The following is an 18,010-nucleotide window of genomic DNA, read 5'->3' as shown; positions in this document are numbered from 1 at the left end:
CACATACTTTTGGCCATATAGTGTATATATGATGCCTATACTGTAGATAGATCTATTATAAGTTATAATATAAGTTAACCTATGTGTCTTAACTTATTCTATACTTTTATTACCAGTCATTCTTTATAAACAAACAGAAGGAGTGGAGCATAAAATAGCGCACTTCTCCATTCAGATGGGTAACATACAGCAGGTGTCAGAGCTAGACAAAAATCATGGAGAGTACTGATTTTTTTTGTTGTTGTTGTGTTAATTAAAAATGTTGCCATGTTGATGTTTTTCTCAGGCCTCCTGCATACTGTTTTTTTTGCTAAACTTAACGGTCGTCTGATAATTTTAGTCTTATCCAGATATTTAACACTTCCTGAGTTGCGAAACGAAAAATGTATGCTTCTCCTATACTTTATGATTATTGTTTTATTGTATTTTTCAACTTTGGTTCACCCCAAACTGAAATAAGATCCAGCATCTCTTCTTTACTCCAGTGCTTCTCCGACTGCTTGGATGCCATGTTGTGAATGGAGCATGATCATATGTCCACATGACACAAATATCAGGATTCACAGAAAATACAACCCACTAGAAACTCACTCCTCCCCTGGTAATTGTATTGCTGTCTGGATATGAGATTTTTATCACTGAGGAGACGTGTAAAAATGTATTACCGATGACCGCCTGATAAACTAATCTGACCAGAATAGGGCTAATGTGTTCGCCTGGCAGTGTCTGTGCATGCTCTGGCTCCAATTTTCACCTGATGCACAAACTCTGTCAAGATAGTGATTTTCAATTTGACCAAATTTAGGCTTTAAAGCCGCACAGTGGGAGTCAATGGTGCCATGTTGTCCACCCAGAAGTAGGCTACATTCACTTTTATGGCATTTAGTAGATGGCCTTATCCAGAGCAACTTCCAGAAGTGCTTAGAAGTCTCTATGAATAAATACATCCTGATACTGGGTCAATAGGTCACAGATAAGAACACCATCAGTCTAAAAACTCTGTTGGGGAGGTAATATAGTAAGAAAATCACAAAGACACCGCCATTTTTGTAAGTGCTAATTGAAGTACTTCAGGATGATACAGTAGGTAGTTCTTTAGTACAGGTAGAGTAATAATCATTCCTTTACCTAGCCAAATTAATTCATTTATTTAAATCTACTGATGAATTCGTGCAAAACCAGAATGCCGTTGTACAGTACAAGAAAACTTGTGTATTTGACACCAACGTTCTTAAAAAGCTCAGAAACGCCAGAGGGCGCTCTCCGATCGAGGATTAGCAGTTTATCTGTGATCAGCTTACCTTCCTGCCTGAGCGTTCCAGTGCGCTCGATTAATCATCCTGTGCTTCAGGAAGCGGCGGTGTGCACGTGGAATATGTCTCGCATACACTGCGTACACTGACTCCTTATTTGTTAGGTTGATGGTTGTTATGTTTCTGGTGTTAATAGTTTTCACTGGATGTTCTTCCGTCTGAAATATTCGCTTATTACTGCATTATCTGAGAGGGTGTAAATGGCGGACTCAGTTGGGGGCAGTGATGTAGAGTGCAGAATAAGTGAAGGAGATTATGTGGTTTTGAAAAGAGGAGATGTCTACAAATCCGTGCAGGTGGAGACCAAGAAGTGAGTAGTTTTTTCGTGTTTCAGTGAGTAACATGAGCTAACAATGAGCTGGGCATGTCTAGTGAGTTTTGCTAGCTAGGGTACACTGGTGTTTATTTTCAGCTAGTTTGTTAGCTACGCAGAGACTCAGCTGCAGTCTGAGTCTCAATAGAGCTAGCTGGCCAAACTGGCGAACAAAATACACAACAAACTTTAATAATGTTTGTTTTCTGCATTTCACCACCAAGTCTGCGTTAAAAGTAACGCAGCCCTTTACTGTGTCTTAATATGATTTTGGTTATTATGCTCAAACATGCGTATGTCCCTCTATGTATGTAATAGTCTGTTGTTGATTGAAGTGTCTCTATTTCCTGCAGTGTTGCCAGCTCTTTTAAGGGGAAAGTAAATAATGCAGGATCAAAAAGTCGATAGAAGTCACCATATGACGTCACACCCTAATTTGCATATTGTACATTCCTGTTACGTCGCAATCATTTGCATGTCAAATGAAGGCAGGTTTCCTGAAGACACAGATTCACAGATTGATTGTAAAGGAAAATCTTTGGTCATGAGTTGACATCGGTGGTCTTGGAGCGCATAATGTGACCTGTTCCCTGGCTGCTGATTTAGCGACCACAGACATCCAGCGACAAAGTTCTGGCAGCGTTAGAATATTTTGATTAAAATCTCAGCTAGGGCTTTGCCATATCATATCATCCATGATATACTGGTACGGTTCCTCTCCATGATAGGAATTTGTCATCCCACAATATTGACAATATAGTTGGCGGAAGGCGGAGTTTCAACCCTAGACGAGGACGAAGAATTAATCCCCGAAAAGGTTTCATCCGTAATGTGGAAGTGGTTCGAATACAGAAGATCAGATGTGAATCAGACGACTCTCAAGACTGAATGCTGATGTGACTTGTGGCCAAAAAGAAGTCTTGAATGTTACTATTTTCATATTGTCATTTACTGCAAAGAAACACCATGAAATATCACGATATAGGTTTAAGTCTATATCACCCATCCCTAATCTCAGCATGTGCTACACTACTGCTACAGCACTCACCTAAAAGCCACCAACAGGAAGACGGCATAGGATTACACAAAACTGTTTAAAAATACAGTAGTGACAATGACAGAAAGTAAAACAAAAATAAACATGAAGAAAAAGGTTAAATGTTGAAAGACTCACTTATATTACTTGTCAGTATAGCATCGATGAGGTGAGCGTTTAAAACAAAGAAGTTTCCGGTTGGGACACACCAGTGGTAGTCAGTGATTGGTCATTGAAAAATAATGGTGATTGGTTGTTGGTCGCTGGGAACATTGGCTCGTGCAAATGCATCTCAGTCAGGCTGGTGATGAGATGACTGATCCTCTCAGTTCACAGCTATGATATGAGCTGGAGAGTCATATCAAGTGCAGTACAGTCGCTAACCAGCTCAAAATGTCACTAGATTTGTCACTACGACTTTTGTTAAAAAAAAAAAAAAAAAAAAAGTCACTAAAGGAGTTTAAAAAGTTGCCACATCTAGCAACAGAGTCATTAATATGACAACACTCATTTGCTGTCTTATATGCTGTATTTGTCTGTGTTGTTACTGGTCTGTAATGAGATAACGTACAAGCAAGGATTTTACTGTACTATCGACACTTTACAATTAAAGAGGTTCTACTTTTTTTTCTCAGGAAGATCATTTTTGAGAAGCAGTGGATGTTTTTGGATGCTACCATTGGGGAACTGTACGGTTCGACTTTTGAAGTGGACGCTGGAGGAAAACTCAGTGTACGAAAGCCAAAAAACACTGGAGACGACTCCACAGGTGATTGTGTAATAAATGTGTAAGAAAGTGACGTGTAATTATGTAATAAATGTCAGAAAGTGGCGTGCTGTGTTTTATTGTTTGTCATTCTCTCTTCACAGAGGCCAAAGAAGCAGGCCAAGATAACAGACACATCGTAGATGATGGCAAATCACAGAAACTGACCAGAGACGATATTGAATCGCTCAAAGAGCAGGGGATGAAGGGCCAGGTTTGTGCTGCAGTTAAATATTTTGTTGCGACAGGCGTCTGAAATCGGATGATGGCATATTTCAGCAGTCTGAACCAAAAAACACATAAAAGTCACATTTTGCATGCGATTTGAAATTTTTTCCTCGGATTTCTGGGCAGCAGCGATGTGGCACAGTGGATCACATTGCCGTCTCACAGTTTCAGGGTCTCTGGTTTGATCCTGAGCTCGGGTTACTGTCTCTGTGGAGTTTTGCATGTTCTCTCTGTATCGTGTGGGTTTTCTCCAGGCTCTCCGGTTTCCTCACACCTCCCAAAAATCTGCTAGTAGGTGGGTTGGCTAAGGTCCACTTGCCCCCAGGTGTACATGAGTGTATGGGTGTGTGTGTGTAAGGTGCCTTGCATTAGACTGGGGTCCCATCCAGGATCTATTCCCACCTCACACCCAGTGTTCCCAGGACAGACCACCCTGACCAGGATAAAGTCACTATAGATTAATGAATGAGTTGATTTCTGGACTTCTGGGTCAGTTTGTAGAGTGAAACTAGATTTTGTATTTTTTGTTTTGTTAAAAATCTGTACCAACAAAAGCAATGTAGATGCAAAGCTGAATGAAGGCAGGGCAAAGGGAAGTGTAACTGAGCGTAGACCAATGAGGAGCTGGCCTGTCTTCTTTCTTTGTATAAAAACCCATCTGTTCTTGCCTTTTTTTTTTTTTTTTTTTTGTCCATGCGAAATATGTTAGGAGCCATTATTAGACATCACTCCTGTGTTAAAAGTTATCCATGGTGTAATTTGCACATGGGTATGTAGTTCATTAGCTACCTTTCATCTGCGTAGTGTGCACCTGCCTGCATTGGTGTAGTAACAATCTGTATGGGAGCGAATGTGATTACAACCTAAACAGAATTAAAGAAATCAGATTTTCTCTGCAGTGTAAATATAACGGTCTTACATTTTTGCAGTCATTGCTTATTTGTAAGTGCTGACTGTCCATAATTGAACTAGACCTTGAGTTTTAATTGCAAGATATGTGTTTCATTATGTCACTTTTTTTTGCCTATCAGGAAATAATTCAGCAGCTCATAAACAACAGCACAACATTCAGGGATAAAACTGAATTTGCTCAGGAGAAATACATCAAGAAGAAAAAGAAGAAGTAAGTAAAAAAAAGAACGGCTTGTTTCTGGTTGATAAAAAGAACAATTTCCTGTTTGGTGTTCTTATAATCTACTTTAACGTATCTGCAGGTATGAGAGCAATATCACAGTCCTGAAGCCTACCTCCCGTATACTGGCGATGATGTACCATGGCAGAGAACCTGGAAAAGTATGGTATGTCCTCAGACTAAACTTTGAAGATGAACCTTAGGTTTGTTACTGTTCTGTAGGATGGCTTGTAACTTTCTGTTAATAGTAATTTTATTTCCTCTGCAGTCACCTGAGATATGACACTTTGGCTCAGATGCTCACTCTGGGGAACATTCATGCAGGAAGTAAGATCATCGTGTTCGAGACATGCGCTGGACTCGTCCTCGGCTCTGTTATGGAGAGAATGGGAGGTAAGAGCAGACTTCCTGTGATTTATTTGTATAGTGACTGGCAAGTGATATTAAAGTAATTCATAACAGCACATTAGTATTTCATTATGAATTTTAAAAAACTCACATACAATGCTACTAATACTTTACTTATTGGCACAAAAAAGCATATCTGCAGTGACGTTTGAATGGAATTTCTTTTTCATTATAGACAAGATTGATTTTAATAGTTAATGCTAATATTGTCTTTTTTAAATTATTTGATTCAAATGCTATGCTTTTTTTTTTTCTTTTTTTTTTTTTTCTTTTGTTCTACACTGCAACACACTGCACTTTCTCTAAACTATGAATATATTTGAAATAGACTATAAGACTCTTCGGGGTGTGCTGTTGTAGAAAAATAATCAACACCAGGGTGGTGTGATATGCGGCCCAATACAGAGTTACAGTTACCACCCACAAAAGTTGATTATTATCCAATAACAGCACATCCTAAACTGTTTTATACCTCTTATAGCACAGCAATGTAACTTTAACATTATGTAACCGGCTGGGATGAGATTATTTCTTTATGAATATTAAAGAGACGGACATTAATAACCTGAAATCAGTCAACAGCACAGGATATATCACGATAATATTAATTTTAAGGAAAGCAGCAAAGTGTATACCAAATCAGCAAGTTATGTTTGTTACAACTGGAAGGTGTGGTGGAAATTCACCTGTAAAATGAGAACTCACTACCAAACACTAGAATGTGCTCAAGTAAATATTTTATTCAATCAGCAATTGCTCACGAGCCCGGGTTGCTACTCTTACCTTACAGTACATACAGTACCTTATCTCAGAGTGCTACAATGGACTTCAGACTGCACATGGATATATATGGAGACATAAATAAATTATTCATAATATAGAGAACAAAGAGCAAAATACATGATTGGTTAAAAACAAACTCGATTAACATAGATCCGCCTTCTTGTTTGTCATAGGAAACAGGTTATTCTTCATCAACATAATCTTCCTTCCTTCCCATAATAGTTATTTTTCTCTCTTACCTGCTTACCAGAGAAAAGGGAGTTCAAAACTTCAAGTTTTGCTAACGAAGATTCCTCTATTGCTCATATCTCTGTTATGTGATAAGAGTATAAAGCAAGTCTTTTGGCAGACTAACGCACACACACGCACACACGTCCTTGAGAATTGGTGCTTCTTCTCATGCGAGCATAAAACATTTGAACAGATATAGTTCACATCACGAAAAAGATATAGAAGTTTCTAAAAATCACCACAATGGTTAAAATTTAAAATGCTGTCATGAGCCCTGGATATCTAAATCAATATGTTGTTACCAAATTAACCCAATAATGAAAAAAATATTACATCGAAACTCCCCAGTATGCGTAACCCGGCAGCTGGGTTAAAATAACAACCCAACATTTCTTTGCTGTATAGTTACTTGTGACTATACGTAGATACATCAGCATCAGATTAGGTTGAATTTTCCCATTTTTCAGTGTTTTAATTTGGCTGATTTCAGTTTCTTTTTATGACAGAGTTTACACCACCTTCTCTCTTGTTTGTGTTCCTTCTGCAAGGCCATGGCTCAGTGATCCAGATGTATCCAGGTGGTGGACCGGTCAGAGCAGGCATGGAGAGCTTTGGCTTCCCTTCACACTTCCATGATACACTACATGAATTTCCTTTGTGTAAGGTGAATGCACTGCTGTCAGGAACACTGAACGTTGATGAGAAAGACACAGACTCTGCAAATAACGGACAGTCAGACGAACAGCCTGCAGCACCTTCCTCAGGCAGCTCTGAGTCACAGAGCATGGAGGTGAGCACAGACCCAGCCGAGGCCAAGAAGATGGAGGAGAGAGAGAAGCTGCGTGAGCAGAGGGTGAGTCTGAGCAGTCTCTACTTCTCACTGTGTATGAGAAATTTACAAGATGTATGTGCATTTCTATAGCTTAAAGTAATTATAATAACAGAGATTATACAGTGAGTGCTAATCTAAGACTTTATTTCCCAAATAATCCATTTATTGTTTTCTCTAGCATGAAGACACAACATTTTTTTTTAAATATACTTATTTTGTGTTCCTTTTATTTAATTATTCTAATTTTTTCTGGACTTTATTCAAATTCAAATTAGAAAATGCTCATTCAAAACGCTAATTCAAACAATTGCATTTGCATTATGCACGTGCGTACTTTGAGATTATTCAAATTGAGTTGCATTTGCAATGTACAATAGGTGCCAAAATTAAAATGCAAATGCAAAGTTCATTTGACATTTCATTTTCAATGTCTAAGCAGGTCTGATTCTGCCATATTGAAAAAGTAATGGCAATCCTTCCATTCGTGATTGCAGTTTCTCATCCTCACGCTACAGCTCGGCCAAAACTAAAATGAAAACCTCATCTCAGCCTTTTCACTGTCACCAATGTAGCCCTGTCAATCAAACACTGTGGTTGTTTCCGGAAAGTCTAGAAAAATGTTCTCATGCTGATTTATGGTCAGTTTATAGTTTTTATGCAATGGGAATTATTGTGCTTGTAAGATTTCATATAAACAACGCATTACAATAACTACATAAACCAAACCATGAATTGCCTACTTAAATATAACACATATAAGGCTATTTTTTTAGTTTTGTCAAATGATACTGGGGTACATGTAAATGAAGCAAAGAAATTATAGTTATTTAACTCTATATGAATGAACTGCTTAACAAGATTCCTGCAGCGTATGTCAATAAGGCAAAAAAGAGACAGAAGAGCCTCCACTCCACTATTTTTTTGCAATAATAGTTATAGTTTTAGCTCAAATATAATTTGTATTGATACAAAAAGTAAAATGTAATTTCACATGTGTAAATCAGTGCACTCATGAGGTCACATTGCACTAAGTCAATCAAATGGAGATCTGTTACATCATCCCGTAATGCTCAGTATGATGAACGGGTGAATTAGGTCTCTTTTGGAATGCAGTTGTTGTAATTAATCGTTATAGCACATCGTGATTTAATGACTAGCTTTATTTATGAATTAGTTTTTAGTTTTTCCAGATTGTAAGGAAAGCCTGTGCTTACAACAGAAAACACCGTCACTGGGTTTATTATGATAATTTTGCGAATAAGGGTTCTTCTCCAGGTTTAAATGCGGGTTACATGGTTAGAGACAGCATGAGGCACTGACGTGTAATGCTGCATGCTGACCTGAGCTGCATTTTCTTTACCAGGCACAGGAGAAGAGGGCGAGGATGGAGGAGAAGAGGAAGAGGCTGGCTGCCGCTGCTGCACTGCTGGAGGGACGAAACGCAGACGGGTGAGTCCTCTGTGTCGTAGCCATGTGGAGCCAGGCAATGCGTTAGGGAAAATAAAAGCGCTCTTATGTGTCAGCATGACTGATCTTTCATGTAGTTAAAACCTCATTTCTAAATAACCTGACATTCACGTTAGGAATAAATGGCAGAGCGTTTCCTCACTTTGTTTCTTGTGGGCATCGCTTAGCTTTTCCTGTCATTGCACTTTCATTTGTATTGTCAAGTGAAAAATGATATTCAGTTTATATTTAATATATTTTTTTGCCTTAATTTTTTATTGAGCTGTTTTCTCTAAAGCTATATTTGGTTGTTGTTGTATTTGGGTCAGAGGTTACCTTACAGTAATTTGTGATCTGTCATGTTGACAGACTGGGTTGTAAAGATTCAAACAAATTCAAAGATGGAAACATCCAAACTTGTGCTTTCACTTCTTTGCCACCAATGTGTTAGTTTGATAGAAATGGCTTTGTGCTATTCGCTAGAAAACTTTGGCCCTAAATGCCTAAAACATAGGATTATACCCTCTCAATTTCAGTGGACAGTTCAAGCATTTGTTGTCCTGCGAAATGTTTTGATGAACTCAGAAAAGCTAGCAGTTTATGTACAACAAACTCAGAAAATTTAGCAGTGTGTGTGGAACAAACTCAGAAAGGCCAGCAGCAATGCTAATTGTGTGAATTAGAGACACTAATCATGACGAACGGGTGAATTAGGAACGCTGGTCGTGATGAACTTGTGAATTAGGAGCGCTGGACGTGACGAACGGGTGAATTAGGAACGCTGGTCGTGACGAACGGGTGAATTAGGAACGCTGGTCGTGACGAACGGGTGAATTAGGAACGCTGGTCGTGACGAACGGGTGAATTAGGAACTCTGGTCGTGACGAACGGGTGAATTAGGAGCGCTGGTCGTGACGAACGGGTGAATTAGGAACGCTGGTCGTGACGAACGGGTGAATTAGGAACGCTGGTTGTGACGAACGGGTGAATTAGGAACGCTGGTCGTGATGAACGGGTGAATTAGGAACGCTGGTCGTGACAAACGGGTGTATTAGGAACGCTGGTCGTGATGAACGGGTGAAGTAGGAGCGCTGGTCGTGATGAACGGGTGAAGTAGGAACGCTGGTCGTGATGAACTTGTGAATTAGGAACGCTGGTCGTGACGAACGGATGAATTAGGAACGCTGGTCGTGACGAACTTGTGAATTAGGAACGCTGGTCGTGACGAACGGGTGAAATAGGAACGCTGGTCGTGATGAACGGGTGAATTAGGAACGCTGGTCGTGATGAACGGGTGAATTAGGAACGCTGGTCGTGACGAACGGGTGAATTAGGAACGCTGGTCGTGACGAACGGGTGAATTAGGAACGCTGATCGTGACGAACTTGTGAATTAGGAACGCTGGTCGTGACGAACTTGTGAATTAGGAACGCTGGTCGTGACGAATGGGTGAATTAGGAACGCTGGTCGTGATGAACTTGTGAATTAGGAACGCTGGTCATGACGAATGGGTGAATTAGGAACGCCGGTCGTGACGAACGGGTGTATTAGGAGTGCCGGTCGTGACGAACAAGTGAATTAGGAACAATAATGACAGGAATTTCTTCTTTAATGCAACCCCTCCTCTGGATGTCATTTCAAGTTGTGAAAATGTAGCACTTTTCAATTCCACAGAACCTAATGATCCAGTGGTGATATATTGCTGGCTTTGATCTTGAGGCACCAAGTCTCATTGAGCCTAATCTCATATTGTATTGATTTCATGTCTGTAAAGCTGTTTTATTGAACTGCATATTTAACAGCCAGGTTCTTTATGTAGTACATAAGATGAGATGTGCTGAATTGCTGAATTTGCATGGTCGAAATGCTGAATGAATTTTTCTCTTTAGGTTAGTGATCGCCAGCCGCTTCCACCCTTGTCCTGTGCTGCTGGGTTTACTCAGATTTGTGGCACCATCCAGACCATTTGTTGTGTATTGCCAGTACAGAGAGGTACAAATGATGCTTTTTATATGCCAAGAAACATACTGCCTTTGCATTACAATCCCTGATGAACAAGCTGTAATTTTTAACTCTCTCTGCTTTTTTTTAAACAGCCATTAATTGAATGTTACACAAAGCTCAGGGAGCAGGGTGGAGCCATTAATCTCAAATTGACAGATTCCTGGCTCAGGCATTACCAGGTGATTTAAAATGTTAATTTTATTATGGATAACCAAGAGTTGCTATTTTGGTGTATACATGATTTTAAAGTGTGATGGTGAGTATGATAGCTATATATTATAATATGGAAGTAATTTTGTTCTGAAATTTTAACACAATTACTATATCAGTAAACAATATATTAAGTGTCCAAATAAAAAAAAAGGACAAATAATTCTCTTTCTTTTTTGCAATTCTTGTTTATATTTTGTTTTTCCGTCAAAAATTCCAAGAATATTTCTGACTGGGGTGGAATGACACTGTTCATCGCATGGGTGTGGCTAAAAAATTTGTCTCTCTTAATTTGAGTTGACCAACAAAAATTTCAGGTGTATGATCAAATCAGAAACAAGAAATGAATTTCAAAAAGAAGTCCAGAATTCATAAAAGGAAGGTTAGAAATATTATGTATGAAACATCTATGATTTAATTTATTTGTAGACTTTGATACTAGAATCTTCTAATATTTCATATTTTATAATATTTTATATTTTGGACAGTTTATTAGACACACCTACCTAATTGCCACTCTGTAGGTTTACAGTTAAATAATATAGCTTCTCTCTTTCAATGTGCACTTTGTGTTATTTGACTTCTTGTTGTTTGTCAGTGTTAGTTTCTGACTACAGGACTGCTGTTGGCTGGATTATTTTGCATATCAATCCAGCAGTGCCAATGAGGTGTTTAAAACCCTGAGAATAATCAGACAGTGTGTGTAGAGACAGATCACTGCTTAAAATATGAATTGGGCAGCGCTTAAAGATGAACGTGAGGACTGTATTACATAAGTTCTGCCCCTTAATGAAAAGACCCGATTGCCTTGTTGGTTTAAGAAGAAAAGATTGTAAAAGATTGGCCAGATTCTTACACTGACACACACACGGATATCGAGCACTTTGTTCTTTTACTTAGGAAGAAATGCACATACACGGTAGCAGGAACGACCCAAAAAATATTATTTGTCATGTTATAGGAAGCGAAGACCTAACATTATTTATGCCAATTTTTTTAACAGCCATTTCAAATTTGTGTTTGTAACGTCATATTGTCAATCAATTTCTGGTATATCGGTCTTTCTCCATTCAAGAATATTCACTACATGACCAAAAGTATGTGGACACCTGACCATCACACCTATATGTGCTTGATGAATATCTCATTCCAAAATCATAGCCATTAATATGGAATTGATCCCCCCTTTGCTGCTGTAACAGCCTCCACTGTTCTGGAATGGCTTTCTACTGGATTTTGTTTTTAAAAAAATGGCTGTGGGGATTTGCCCATTCAGCCACAAGAGCACTGAAGGCATGGTGCACATTCAGCATTCCACTTCACCTCAAAAGTGATGAGGTCAGTGAGGTTGAGGCCAGGGCTGTATGCAGGTTACTCGTGTTCTTCCGCACCATCCTTGACAAACTATGCCTTTATGGACCTTGCTTTGTGCACAGGGGCATTGTCATGCTGGAACAGGTTTGGGCCTCTTAGTTCCAGTGAAAGAAAATCTATTGTATAGACACTCTATACAATTGTGTGCTTCCAACTTTGTGTCAACAGTTTGGGGAAGAACGACACATGGGTGTGATGGTCAGATGTCCACATACTTATGACCATAGGAGTGTAGGAGTCTGGTCTTTTATGACTGTCTGGAAGCACTGACAAAATGGTGGCTGAGTGGACAGATCATACCGACAGGACTTTGGAATAATGCCAAAAAATATCTGGTCAACTGGTCAACTTTTCATTGATGGGTAGGATAGAAGGAAGGCTGAAAATTGATCCTTATCAACAGATGGGCTACTGACAGTATCTTTTTACAGTCATTTTATATTTTTGGTAGTTTGTGCTTGAATATACTTTTGGAATAATATGCTTAATATATTTTAGTTTAGATATTTGTATATATTATTTGTATATATGTATTTACTTGTGTACATGTATTTGAATAAAATCTATAAAATCTAAAGGCTATAAATTTTTCTCCAGGTTTTGCCCAATAGAACTCATCCAGTGCTGCTGATGAGCGGGGGTGGAGGATATCTGCTGTCTGGAATCACAGTCTCTGCAGATGCCGCCACATCAGGAGCTCCACGAAAAACTGGCGAACCAGCTGCTAAGAGGATCAAGCTAGATGAGATTAGCAGCTTGAGTAACAGTTCTGCGTAGCCTTTTTATTTGGTCGAATTTGTTTTAATGAGAATAAACCAAATTACTCCCTCTCCATGGAGAAATCCTATATTACATACCTGTTTAAGTTGCTGGTCTTTATTAGTACATATGCTCTTTTATTTTTGTTTTTCTAAGGGCCAGTTTTTCATCAAGGAGCTATTTAACAGCTTTTATTTACGCACCATGAGTGTGAATAACTGCAGTTTCACCAGCCATTGTAGTAGTGAGCTGCTAATAAAATGTGACATTAATGGAAATATAGCATTGTCCTTTCCCTCAATATTAAGCCATAATTTCTCATAAGATTAAAATGCAGTTGAAGGTTTTTGGTCCCACTGTAACATTTTTATTAGATGCATACAACCATAGCATACAAGAATATATAGGAGAGTTATACAGACTTAGATGCAAGTATTAAACAAATGGCATGCTCTTGGTTTTTAACATAATATTTCACAAGTACACAAGATAAACAATAATCAGCATTCATTTTTTATGCTTTTTCTTTTGATAATTCTTTCTTACAGATAAAGCTTAATCTAATAAATATTTAGGTTGTATATTGTTAAAGCAGGCGTCTATTACAAGGCCTTCACTGTCAAATGTTTTCACATTAAAAAAGTGCTATAAACAAACACAGTTATGAGTTAAGAGTGCATTAATTAATCCAAAAGCAGCCCAAAGCAGCATCACACAAAGCTTCTGGAAAGTCATAATAAGGGGGGTGTCAGGTGTTTCTTGTATGGGTGCTTCACTTCTCGTTCAACCAAGGCTAGTTTATTTGTGCTTGTTGCTCCACAAAGGCAAGTTTCTCAAGTTCTTTCAGCTGAGGAGAGAGAAGAGCGAACATACATTTTTACTAGTGAATTAATAGCTGATGTAAAAAGGTTATGGATTTCAGGCAAATACAGTCTCATTCTTTATATCACAGATTGATTAGTCCCTTTGCCATGTTTTGTTTTCTTGCTGCTTGGTAAAATATCCACTGCAAAGCTCCCATGTGGTCGAATAGTGTCTGTCGGGATGAAAAATTATACCCTAAGCCTGCTATAGAGTCTAGCCACCTGTCCTTCCTGTTAAATCTATGGACAAGCGACCACACTGTATGATCCAGCATTTGCAATAATAGGGATGATGACTGGTGTTATTTTATTAAGGCATCTGGGTGACATGAGTGGTTACAAGGGAGTCATTGAAGCTGGGAGGTAATTATTGGGTTTTGGTGCAGTTGACACTGCAAGCACTAAGAGAAAGGCTTTGCACTATGCTCCCAAACACTTCCTTCTATTGATCAGAGAGTCTGCTAGCACAATTTTAAACCTCACTTTAAGCCATGGCATAGCCATTACAGCCATGTGGCACCCTTTGCAACAAGAACCCACATGCAGTATACTTTTCTAGGTCAAAGTTGGCAGATTTGTTTTTTTTGTATGAATTACAACATTGCAATGGAATCACTGAGTCTATAAAGAGTCACAGTTTGTCACTGCAGAAAGAACCTGCTAATGAAGCAGTTATACAATAAAGGTACTGATATTCTTTCAGTGAATTCATTCAGTTTTGGACTAGATTTACCTCTTCTGGAGTAAGAGCCCTCTGGTGGAGGTAAGCCTTTTCCCCTTCAGTTGGCTCTTTTTCAGACAGTAGACCAATCTTGTATCTGAGGGCATTAACAAGCTCTTCAAGTTTCTTTGAGGGACCCACAAGACCTTCGTTTCCCTCGGCAATCCGCTTATACCAGGCTGGATGATAGTATCCTCGGTAAATCCAGGGATTGCGCTTGTCATAAACCTCACCCTCTTTCAGCAGACGTTCTTCCAGCTCATTTCTTTTCTTGGTCAGGTATCTCAGCTCTGCCTCTTTCTCCTGCTTCTTTTCTTCGGCATCACTGTGGTGCCTTTTCTGCTGCTCTTGGCTGTCGTAATGGTGCTTGTTTTCATTTAGCTCTTGGGCAATTAGTTCTTCCTCTTCTTCCTCAGGGGAACGGCGCTTGGAAGTCTCCAGTGAGTGATGGAGGTTTGCATCATTTTCATTCTCAAATTTACCCTGCTTGTGAAAGAGTTTCATGTGGTGGTTCTTATAGCTTGGCTTCCAAACTCTTTTTTCCCTCTCTTCACTTTCCTCGGACCCCTCCTCTGACTCTCTGGTCCATGAGACCCTCTTCTCTTTCTCCTCACTCTCCATTTCTTCATCAGAGGAATCACCATCATGTTTGTGGTGTTTCTTGTGGTGGTATCGTTGAATGGGATTCCAGTATTGTTTAGCACTCTCATCTTCTTCAAACCTCTTCTCTTGAGAGTTTAGTTCTGCAAAATCTTCATTTGATGAGTCATCATACCGTTTGTAATGGTATTTGTGAGGTTTCCAAATTTGCTTCTCTGTCCCCCCGTCTTCATCATGATACCTTTTATAAACATAGCTTGGGAAGTCTTCCTGGCTTCGATCATAGTCGGGATCATCACGCTTTTCCTTGCTGGTCAAGAAAAGGTGCCTTTTCTGCTCATAAGTCGGAAATTCTTCTTGACTTTGCTCTTCATCTTGATCCTCACGCTTCTCCTTTGTGGAAAATAAACTGTGTCTTTTTTGAGGGAATTCCTCTTGGCTCCTCTCATTGTCTGGGTCTTCACGTTTTTCTTTGCTCGTTAAAAGATGGTGTCTTTTATAGTAATTTGGAAATTCTTCCTGGCTCCGTTCTTCATCCATGTCTTCACGCTTTTCCTCATTTGTCTTGAGAAGTTCATTAATGATTTCTTGTGCCCTGGCTTTAGATTCCCTTTCTTGTCTTTTCTCATCTTGCTCTAGAGGAAGCATTTCTTCTTCATTCTTTTTCATAAGCAAAGTGTGGCTGGAACCTATGTTAAGATGTAGAGATATGAATATGAATAGGATTTGCAGCATATGGTGATATACTGGGACTAACCTATACATCCAACCTTGAATTAAATCAAACTTTACACCAGGCTAGTATTTTTAGATGAAAGTTCCCTTCTAGAGAATGCATCAGGTTGTCAGGACATTATAAAGTAGGTTACTTCATAATACTTACCTTGCTTTTGAAGAATGTCTTTACATTCTGGTTGCAGAGAAGTGCCATCTGGTTGGGACACTACCTTAGTAAGTACCTCAACCAAACACTGGATGAGCTTAAATGAAAGGAAGATATTTTTAATTTTACAGCAAGGATTTTAAGACCTCAGCATTAAAAAAAGACCAAATGTGGCATACCAGGTCTTCCTTCCTGCCATCTTGCCCCAGTGGTGAAGACTTGCTTTCTGTGGGTTTAAAGCACAATATTTCAGCAAATTAGAACATTTTATTTTAGAAATTTTGATATTACATGGGATGGGGTGCATTCCTTTGATGAGAAAGTAACACCTGGTAGTAGATGTTGTATTTCAGAATAATAAAATAGCAGCTGCAGTGCTGAAGGGGTGAGATATGAACCTATCAGAAGATATATTAATGGGTTTTGATGAGCCTTGGATTTAAGAAACAACAGCCAGTGGTATTACAAAGAATTTTCCAATCTTCACCCTTAGTTGCGTCTTGTGCAATCCAAGCAGGAGTTTTACGCACCTCTGTTTGCGTAACTCCTGCCGTGACGCTGACCATGGTGCTGAAATGTGACGCGCTATCACACTTACTGCAGTGAAATGATGTGTGAAAGAAAGCAAAATCGGAATGACTTACCTGCCAAGAGGGACAAAGTCACGACAAAGAGAGACAGAAGCTTCATGATAAAAACTGTTCTGCAACGGTAATGAAAGCTCGGATCTGAAATATCAAAGAGCCAAAAAGCCGAGCTCCTGCCTGCACCACAGCGCGCGCGAGACGCGTTATGTTGGAGCAACGCAGGAACGATCAGGACTCCGCGCGAGTGGGCGGAGTCTGCGAGACCTGCGTCACGGCCCGGTGAAGCGCCCGTGAAGCAGCCCGTTTTATATCCGTGAATAGCGCTCAAACACCGCAGATATATAATATTCATGAGCTCATTCAGTCCCTGAAATAAAGCGAAGTCTTGGAGAAAATAATGGTAAGTGAGCATTTTTTAATATTGAATATGCTGAGGCTAAAAGCAGGGGCCACGTGGGTGGCAGAGGCTGGACTCATAAAATAAGCTGCTTGTTCCAAATGCCACCCCAACTTTTCCCTCATATCACATACACTACATGGCCAAATGTTTGTGGACACCAGACCATCACACCTACATGTGTTCCTTCCCCAAACTGTTGTCACAAAAGTTGGAAGCACATACTTGTCTAGAATGTCTATGTACACACTAGCACTAGGATTTCCCTTCTCTGGAACTAAAAGACCTAAACCTGTTCCAGCATGACAATGTCCCTGTGCATGTCAATGAAGACATGCGTTGATAAGGTTGGAGTGGGAGAACTCGAGTGACCTGCACACAGCCCTGACCTCGACCCCACTGAATACCTTTGGGATGAACAGGATCACTGACTGAACCCCAGGCCCCCTCGCCAGACATTAATGCCTGACCTCACTAATGCTCTTGTGGCTGAATGAGCACAAATCCCCACAGCCACTCTCCAAAATCTAGTGGAAAGCCTCTCCAGAAGAGTGGAGCTTATCATAACAGCAAAAACGGGACTAAATCTGGAATGGGATGTTTATCAAGCACATATGAGTGTGATGGTCAGGTGGCCATATACTTTTGGCCATATAGTATATCTGGAAGGTTACTCATTACTTGTTGATTGAAATAATCCCTGTAGAGTTGATCGTATCCTTATGAAGCCAATACAAGTGGTGCCACCAGTTAGTGTGCACTTGCCACTCATTGCCAACTCAGGTCCTAAACCTGGGCATGTCACTGGCTTAAAGGAACTCTGAACACACTTTATAAATAATTACAATAATTAATTTTGATATTGCTTGTATTAATGTATTAATAACAGCACACTGTTACACACCTCCAGAGAGCAATTATCATAACTGCTAATAAACTGTGAAAGTGTGTTTTATATCTCTCCTCTGCCAATATCTGCAGTAGTATCCTTACACACACTGTAGAATTCTCTGATAGTCAGTTACGTAAGAGCATTTCCCCTGTGATAGGCTTGAAAAGGAATACCAGAAATGAACCACTGCATTCTGTATAGCACTACAAACTACAGTTTCTATGTGATGTGT

The 18,010-nt window shown here is 39.5% G+C and overlaps 2 protein-coding genes across 2 annotated transcripts; one reads left to right on the top strand and one right to left on the bottom strand.

Annotated features, from left to right (window-relative positions):
- The first annotated feature begins 1,304 nt into the window (after nt 1-1,304).
- On the top strand, nt 1,305-13,113 carry trmt6 (tRNA methyltransferase 6 non-catalytic subunit). The gene is made up of 11 exons (XM_026944664.3): nt 1,305-1,623; nt 3,298-3,431; nt 3,533-3,642; nt 4,688-4,779; nt 4,871-4,954; nt 5,057-5,181; nt 6,759-7,063; nt 8,406-8,491; nt 10,378-10,480; nt 10,585-10,671; nt 12,674-13,113. The coding sequence occupies exons 1-11, from the start codon at nt 1,514-1,516 to the stop codon at nt 12,851-12,853; spliced, it is 1,416 nt and encodes a 471-aa protein (XP_026800465.3). The 5' UTR covers nt 1,305-1,513; the 3' UTR covers nt 12,854-13,113.
- A 147-nt stretch (nt 13,114-13,260) lies between these two features.
- Nucleotides 13,261-16,866, bottom strand: chgb (chromogranin B). The gene is made up of 5 exons (XM_026944403.3): nt 16,547-16,866; nt 16,082-16,128; nt 15,903-15,999; nt 14,432-15,708; nt 13,261-13,682 (listed from the first exon to the last, which is right to left on the bottom strand). The coding sequence occupies exons 1-5, from the start codon at nt 16,839-16,841 to the stop codon at nt 13,629-13,631; spliced, it is 1,770 nt and encodes a 589-aa protein (XP_026800204.3). The 5' UTR covers nt 16,842-16,866; the 3' UTR covers nt 13,261-13,628.
- Between the last annotated feature and the right edge of the window lie 1,144 nt (nt 16,867-18,010).

Source organism: Pangasianodon hypophthalmus, chromosome 19 (genome assembly GCF_027358585.1).
Source record: "Pangasianodon hypophthalmus isolate fPanHyp1 chromosome 19, fPanHyp1.pri, whole genome shotgun sequence".
NCBI classification, from domain to species: Eukaryota; Metazoa; Chordata; class Actinopteri; order Siluriformes; family Pangasiidae; genus Pangasianodon; species Pangasianodon hypophthalmus.
This window is presented reverse-complemented; position numbering and strand designations above follow the sequence as displayed.

Excerpts from the sequence above, each read along its gene's own strand:
- trmt6 (XM_026944664.3), top strand. The coding sequence starts at position 1,514 with ATGGCGGACTCAGTTGGGGGCAGTGATGTAGAGTGCAGAATAAGTGAA. Across the intron at positions 5,182-6,758 it reads TGTTATGGAGAGAATGGGAG|GCCATGGCTCAGTGATCCAG; the intron begins GTAAGAGCAGAC and ends TCCTTCTGCAAG. Across the intron at positions 10,481-10,584 it reads TGTATTGCCAGTACAGAGAG|CCATTAATTGAATGTTACAC; the intron begins GTACAAATGATG and ends TTTTTTAAACAG.
- chgb (XM_026944403.3), bottom strand. The coding sequence starts at position 16,841 with ATGAATATTATATATCTGCGGTGTTTGAGCGCTATTCACGGATATAAA. Across the intron at positions 16,000-16,081 it reads ATGGCAGGAAGGAAGACCTG|CTCATCCAGTGTTTGGTTGA; the intron begins GTATGCCACATT and ends CTTTCATTTAAG. Across the intron at positions 15,709-15,902 it reads AGACATTCTTCAAAAGCAAG|GTTCCAGCCACACTTTGCTT; the intron begins GTAAGTATTATG and ends ATCTTAACATAG.